At 41.2% G+C, this 8,165-nt stretch overlaps 1 protein-coding gene across 1 annotated transcript in view; it reads left to right on the forward strand.

Moving 5' to 3' along the window:
* Nucleotides 1-8,165, forward strand: part of Atp10d (ATPase phospholipid transporting 10D (putative)) — a 90,116-nt gene that overhangs the window by 38,283 nt on the left and 43,668 nt on the right. The window contains exons 4-8 of the mRNA XM_029545017.1: nucleotides 2,327-2,412; nucleotides 5,638-5,744; nucleotides 6,024-6,155; nucleotides 6,703-6,830; nucleotides 6,939-7,191. Coding sequence (XP_029400877.1) covers nucleotides 2,327-2,412; nucleotides 5,638-5,744; nucleotides 6,024-6,155; nucleotides 6,703-6,830; nucleotides 6,939-7,191 — 706 coding nt within the window. The remainder of the gene's footprint in view (nucleotides 1-2,326; nucleotides 2,413-5,637; nucleotides 5,745-6,023; nucleotides 6,156-6,702; nucleotides 6,831-6,938; nucleotides 7,192-8,165) is intronic.

Genomic DNA, 8,165 nt, shown 5'->3' on the forward strand with positions numbered 1-8,165 from the left:
TTTTTTTTTTTTTTTTTTTTTTTTTACTGGATAAAAAGATTTTTAATTTATTTTTTACCACTGACTAAACTGCATGAGGCTCAATCTGTTTTCAGCTCTCAGTAGACACGTGTTACGTTTTATAGATAATAGGATGCACATGATAATAGGATCACACTCTCTGGTCCCCATGAGTTCACACTCTCTGGCCCCCGTGAAATCATACTCTCTGGCCCCCGCTATCAGGTTGTTTTGTGCAGCATTAGAGGAGCCCAGCTGAATTCATAGAAATAATCACAGGATAGTTTCATTTTCTTCCTCTTAGGGTCTTATATTTTGTGTTTTCATCATTGTTCCTAAAATGTCTAATTAGCTATGTCCCAAAGCTTTAAAAACAACAACAACAACAACAACAACAAAAACTTTCATGGTTTCTCATGCCACTGTCCTCTAGGCTGTTCATCTTGATGTGGTAAGGGAAATGAGACTGACAGAAATTTGAGTTAAGTACATCTTCCCTCTGCCACTGGTTGCTTTGTGTCTTTTATGGACAAAGTGATGCTCTTGTGTGGTTATTCAGGTACATGATGACCGAGTTTCCTCATATTAACGTGGAAATCGTGTCTCTTTCTTGTCATCATTGTTTGACTCTGGCCAAACACAATGCTTGTAGCTAAATATCACTTTCCTTCTTCTGTCTGGAAATACTTAAGGTAAAACATTTAAAAATTTAATTGTCGTTTTTTAAACCACCTGAAGGACCAGGAAGTTGGAATTTCTTCATCTTATATGCACAAATAAGACTGTATCAGCCTCCTGATACGTTAGCATTTCGTCTCGTGTCGGAGCCCTTTTTCCATCTACCGATCTTCATGCAGACTGCTCCATGTTCAGCTGCCTCTGAGCTTGATGTCTTTGTCACTTTTGTAAGCAGCCCTGCTCCTAGGGTTTTGACAACATCTCGATGCATAACTTAGCATTCTATCCTGGCACTAAGTGCATGTTAGGCTGCTGTCCGTTGGCTATGAGGCACACTTTGGGTTCAGTTCTAGATGAGCATAGTCACTCCCTCATAGTCTGCAGCTTGTGTTGAGAACTTGGGCAAACTATTTGGTCCTCTGTGTATCTGCAGCTGTTCCTAAGCTGATTCGTAGTACCGGCCTTAGTTGGACTGTGAAAAAAAAATTATTTAATAGAGTTAAAGTACATAGTGTAGACTCTAGTACGTCAAAAGAATTCACTAGGGATTGTTAACAAATCAAATCATATTATCATATAATTCGTGTTTTTCTGTGTTCGCTACAGTGATATAAAAATATTACTCAAATAGCTATAACCAAGCTTTCTTTCTCTGTTTCTCCTCACACTTCCCTGAGAAGATGTTCTGTAGCCCAGGCCAGCCTGAACTTCATTATGTAATAGTCCCAGCTGGCTCTAAATTCACAGCAAACTTACTAAGTGCTGGAATTGCATAAATGAGCTCCCACGTCTGAGCTGGTAACTTGTTCTTAATGAAGCCACGTCCTATGGACAGTGTTTGGCCTTTGTTTTTGTTTTACATGCATTGATGGTTTGCCTGCATGCATGTCTCTGGGAGGGTGTTGGATCTACTGGAGCTAGAGTTCCAGACAGCTGTGAGCTGCCATGTGGGTGCTGGGAATTGAACTTTTGGTCCTCTGGAAGAGCACCCAGTGCTCCTAACCACTGAGCCATCTCTCTAGCCCTAGACAATGTTTTTAAAGGCATTTTTGCCTACATCACCACTGGTTTCCTAACAGAATTATGAAAGTATCAGTTTGCTCCACAAGAGAATTTTGATAGGTGGTAACGTCCTGCTTATTTGGGAATTTTATTTATGAACTTCGCCTGAGATCGAATGCTTATGTACTCCAAGGTATTTCTACATGCTCTGAATCTGGGTCATAGGCAACAACAACAAAATATTTCCACAACATATGGCATTACTGCTTGCTCCATGAGTGGGAAGCTCTGATGCAGAACTTGTGTGCATTTCAACATGAAACTTCTATCACGTGATTCATGTGAAAAAACAAAACAAAACAAACAAAGCACTCCTTTTGTTTCTAAGGTCCTGCTGACCCCTGTTATGGATTCCCTCTTCCTCCTAAGAGAGTCACAGCATACACTCTGAGGATATCTATATCTATATCTATAACTATATCTATATCTACATCTACATCTATATGTGTGTGTGTACGTGTGTGTGTGTTTGCCTTAATTATTGTGTGTATTAAGAATTGGTCAAAGTGATACAATGTCTAAATACCAAGATTTAATATTAAATTTTTTTCTTCTGTGATTTTTTTTTTTTTTTTAATATTGTTAGGACTCTGAAGTTGATCCTGAGAAGTTCTCCAGTAGGATAGAATGTGAAAGCCCAAACAATGACCTCAGCAGATTCCGAGGTTTCCTGTGAGTGACGTGGACCTGGGTGCTGTGGGCTGGAAAGGAGGTGTACTTAGTTCAGTAACGTTTTTGTGAATCCATACCCAGTGTAACTCATTAGAGGCTGCAAGTTTGACCCTCTATAATTTGGTATACCTAAGTCATTTAATAAATGCTCATCTGCATGTATTATAAAATAATCTAAATGATAAAACCCTCCGAAAGTATTCCTAGAATCACTTCCTGTGGTATAAGAATGTCTTACAGGACGGTATAGCTTAGACCAGCCTTGAGTTTACTATGTAGCCCAGCCTTGCCTTCAATGAGTACTGTCTCACCTTGAGATGACAGATACAATCTCTGCGCCCGCCCCGTCTGCCTGAGCTCCACCTTAAGCTCAGGAGATGTTAAAGGCAGGAAGGAGGGATTTGTGCAGGGACAACCGTGGGTGGTCTGTCGCCTTTGTGGGAATCAGAGTAGCAGGCGTGCAATTCTGGTTGGAAGGAGTCAGTCACTGACTTGGAAGCTTGTCTCAGAGTGTGGGAAGCCATCGCAGGATTCAGTCTCAACGCTTAGAATACCATCCTCAACCTTTCCCAGTCCCAAACTTGGCTTCTGATACTTAGGTATTTTCTGACTCTGAGCCAACTTATACTCATTAACTTTATTTTTATGAGGAAAAAATAAAGAGGAAGAGAAAAATTTCCACCTTATTTCCCGTTTTTAAAGACCAAAATTGTCCTGATTCCATTACCTGGTCATTTCAAGCATACCAAGAGATTCGAAGAAAAACTAATGTTTCTCATGAACTAAGGATGAAGTTGTGGCCTCTTGGGAGGAAAACTGATCCTAGATAATATCCTTAGAAGGGATGCTTTTATGTTTTGACTCCCCGCTACAAGGATTCTGCACAAATGTTACATCAGTTGAGAACTGGCTGGTGCACACCCACCTATGCCACTTACAAACATGAATTCTTAGTCTTATCTTTCCCATCTATAAACCAGCATTGTAAACGCATCACTTTGGAGGCTGTGACGAGAGGATTGGCACAGGTTCAAAGCCAGCCTAGGTTCGATAGTGAGTGTGTAGGCTAAAGAGACTAGAGCTCAGACTCTCAGCCAAACCTCCAAAGTAGAATGAACAAGCGTAGGGAGGGAGGTGAGTGAGCTTATGTTCAGGGATGCCTCTTAAAGTGACATCTCTCTGCACAGAAGTTTAGGTCCCAGCTAGAATAAAGTCTGTAAAACTGGGAGTAAAACGGCCAACCTCTTTCCTTTTTCTTTCTTTTTCCTTTTTAAAATTGTAATAGTTTTTTTATTTCTTGAGAATTTTATATGAATAGAAATTAATGAACGAAGCCATTCATTTTTATGATTGTAAAATTATTCTTCATAAATATAAAATGTTGAGGAATGGCAATAGCTAATTTTTTTTTTAAAGATTTATTTATTTATTATATGTAAGTACACTGTAGCTATCTTCAGACACTCCAGAAGAGGGCGTCAGATCTTGTTACAGATGGTTATGAGCCACCATGTGGTTGCTGGGATTTGAACTCCAGACCTTCGGAAGAGCAGTCGGGTGCTCTTACCCACTGAGCCATCTCACCAGCCCCCAATAGCTAATTTTTAATTGTTCTCTTTCCATGGGAGGAGAGGCAATCAAGAATCCATTCCCATTTGTTTGCTTTTTCTTCTCAATATCAAACTTTTGTGGGCTTTTACTTCATATTCTTTGCAGTACCAGAGAGTCACGGTGCTAGATTTATTGATGAATTAAACTTAAGTAAGAAATAACAGCTGCTTATAGACTAATGATTATTTCTTAGAAAGCCATCAAAATTTATTGATAAAATCGAGACAACTTTTTCACACTGTGTGAAAAGGTCATTTTTGCTTGTTTTTGTAACTATTTCGCTGATTTTGCCCTACACTCTTATAGTTTAGTCAAGTACTTCTTCAGTAATTTTGAAATAGTTTATTACACAAGTTTCTAAGTGTGTAAAAGTGCAAGGGAAAGTGTAAGGAACACTCAGGCTCTCCCTCAGCCATGCCATCTCACAGTGGTGCTCACTCTGAGCCACCTCTCCCACTTCCTCCTGGGCCCCGTGACACGTAACTTCTCTGTGAATTCGTCACCGTGTACTCAGAGCAGATGAAGACAGTATAAAAAACATAAAGCCATTATCGCACCAGAGAAGAAGCAAAACCATTCCTTAAGCTCATCTAATACCAGGAATTTGTTCAAATTTTTCCACCTGATTGAAAACAGTATTTTATGATAATTGCATTAATCAAAACAGGACTGAAGTAAGTTTGACACATTACATTTAGCTAATCAGTTTCCAATTTTCCTATCCCAAGAAATGGGGTTATTTTCCGTATTCCAGCCTGAGCAGATTGCCTTTTCTTTGTGTTGAGCCCCGTCCTCTCCTTTCTGTCTCCTATACATCCGCTCTTTGAGTGAGCTAGACCACACTTGCCTTTGGCCAGCTGCCTGCTTCTGGCGAGCTTTACCTTGTTTCTCTTTTACGTTGTCAGTTGTCCTTGGGCAGAATCTGTTGAAAGATTCAAATTCTGTCTCTAAAAAGAGCAAGATGTACACATATATACACATACACATACAAACAAAATAGTGCCTGTGATTCTGGAGGCATCACAGAACCTCGGAAGCCACAGACCTCACGTTGTAGTTCTCTGATAAAGAATCTGGGGCCCTCACCTCCTTTCCTGTAAGCCAGGAGTCCTCTGATGTCACCTGTCCTGTTCTCAGATGGGTGGGTGTCGGCCTTCACCTCTGACTATGCAGTTTCCCATCAATCTTTCATCGAATGGCCTGAGCTGCCACCAATTGTCAGTGCCCGGCAGGATTCTTAGTTTCAGCTAAATTGCAAGGACTACTTTTCTAAATCAAGACTGCCTCCCTCATCAACTAAGTTCTCCGAATAAGTTCTCCGAATACAGTGTGTTCTAGCAAGGCAGGACCTTTATTTAGAGTATTTTTTGCGTCCTTGTAGTAATGGAATGTGACCAACAGTAACTTCTAGAAATAACAGGCATTTGCAACTTGTGGCAGCTTTCCCCTAGCACAGCAGATAATTACAACAGCAGAAGCACTTGGACCAGAGACTTGAAGCCTTCCCTCTGAGCTGTCAAACTTACCACACAGGGTATAGAACGTTCCAGACTCTTATTTTACCTCCCCACTTTTCCTGTTTAAAAATAAATCTCCATGCTGCCTTTCTTGCAGGGAACATGCCAATAAAGACCGTGTGGGCCTCAGCAAAGAGAATTTATTGCTCCGCGGGTGCACCATCAGAAACACAGAGGCTGTGGTGGGCATTGTGGTCTATGCAGGTTCGTTCTGCTTCTCCCTTTATTCTGCCCTCCTTGCAGCCTCCTAGGTGTTAACATTCTTCATTTCCTCAAGATGGAGTCTCCAGAAGGTAAACTGTATCTTGAGGAACTTAACCTCACAGATCCTGTTTCTTCAAAGCAAACCACATGGACAGATCAAACTCACAAGATGTTATGCAGCCAGGTTCGATCAGATGGTTAGCCAGAGATGTTTAACAGGGGTGCTTGCTACCCGCGTATGCAGTGTGCGTTTTCAGACATACTGTGCTTTCTACGCAGGTCATGAAACCAAAGCAATGCTGAACAACAGTGGGCCACGGTATAAGCGCAGTAAGTTAGAGAGAAGAGCAAATACAGACGTCCTCTGGTGTGTCCTGCTTCTGATCGTCATGTGCTTAACTGGTGCACTGGGTGGGTAAAATTCACTGACCTAATATCTTATCAGTATCATTTTATTCTATTTTTCCCCAAATAATATCCATGTTTGGTTTTTGTAAGGGAGTTCCGTTTTTTTATTTTTCCTGAATGTTTTCTTCTCTTATCCTTTAGCTTGAGAAACACTGATGTTGAGTGTATCCACTTATGCTTTGCCACAGTACTGGAGGGACTGGTGGTGGGCTGGGGAGAGAGAGAAAGAAAGAGAGAGAGAGAGAGAGAGAGAGAGAGAGAGAGAGAGAGAGAGAGAGAGAGAGAGAGATTTAGAGGGAGAAAGAGATTTAGAGGGTGAGAAAGATTTAGAGAGATAAAAGAGAGATGGAGAGAGAGATTTAGAGAGAGAAAGATAAGAGAGAGAGAGACTATCAAGGACTAGAGACTGAGTAGCCTTCTAAATCTGAGCTTGTTTTAAAGGACAATTAGTGTTCAAAGCAAACATTCTTATCTGTTTTTCTTGAGGGGTGTGGTTCTCTATTTACATTCTCTCAGAAGCATCCTTTTGGTGTCTGTGTGCTTTGTAAAGGTCACGGCATATGGCTGAGCAGGTATGAGAACATGCTCTTTTTTAACATCCCTGAGCCGGACGGACGTGTCCTATCACCTGTGCTGACTGGGTTCTATGTGTTCTGGACCATGATCATCTTGCTGCAGGTAATTTCTGCCTCGCCTAGCAGAGAAGGCTTCCCTTTGCCCGCGGTCTAGCTACAGTCGCCAGCTGGCGCTGGCTTTAACCTTTTGAACTTGTTTGCACTTCATTAGGTCCTGATCCCCATTTCTCTCTACGTGTCCATTGAGATCGTGAAGCTGGGACAGATCTATTTCATCCAGAGCGATGTAGATTTCTACAACGAGAAAATGGATTCGACCATTCAGTGCCGAGCCCTAAACATCACTGAGGACCTTGGGCAGATTCAATACCTCTTTTCTGATAAGACAGGAACCCTCACAGAGAATAAGATGGTGTTTCGGAGGTGCAGTGTAGCAGGGTTTGACTACTGCCATGAAGAAAACGGTGAGTGTGGGACTCTTACACAAGCTGCCTGGAACTTTTCCCCAACTACTTAAATCCTTAATAAGTTTTTCAGATTTGAGTATTGGATAATTAACTCAGCCCAATGGGCTTTGTGCTATATTATTGGTCCTTTAGAATAGCGGTACTCAACCTGTGGTTGACAACCCCTTTCACAGGGAGCATCTAAGACGATCAGAAAGCACAGATATTTATATTATGATTCATAACAGTAGCAAAATGAGTTGTGAAATAGGAACAAAAATAATATTATACTGGGGGGAGGGGGTCACCACAACATGAGGAACTGTATTAAAGGATTGCAGCATCAGGAAGGTTGAGGACCGCAGCGGTACTAATCTAGCGATTAGGAGATGCTGAGTGACCACTACTTTATGGTACAATCACTGGATGCTGAAGGGTACAAAGTGGTTAAGGACCATGGATGCTCAACACTGCCTTCCTCTGTGCAGCTGTATACACAGAGCTGTGGGGGATGAATGGATTTTGGATAAGGCTGGATTCTTCCCAGAATGTAGTTTAAGACAGAATATTTTCACTGAAACAAAGCTATTAACAGTATCTGGGTTTCTGTGGCCAGTGTTTCAGGATTTTCTAACAGAAGAATCGCCTTGGAAAGAATTCTGTAAAGACTACTGCTACACGAGAATAACCCCTTCACACATACAAATAATTTAAACGCATCGGCAATCCTATTATGCGTTTAAAAGCTGCCCACTTGGAAGTGTGGCCCATGTCCTGGCATCATAGCACACCAGAGCACCTGGGCTGATTAGAAATTATGGAGCTGTGATTAAAATCTCATTTAACAGAATCCTCACATTAGATTAGCATGCCTATCAAAATTTTTGAGACATGTTCCTTTCTTCTTCTTCTTCTTCTTCTTCTTCTTCTTCTTCTTCTTCTTCTTCTTCTTCTTCTTCTTCTTCTTCTTCTTCTTCTTCTTCTTCTCCTTC

The sequence above is a fragment of the Mus pahari genome, chromosome 13, assembly GCF_900095145.1.
Source record: "Mus pahari chromosome 13, PAHARI_EIJ_v1.1, whole genome shotgun sequence".
NCBI lineage: Eukaryota > Metazoa > Chordata > Mammalia > Rodentia > Muridae > Mus > Mus pahari.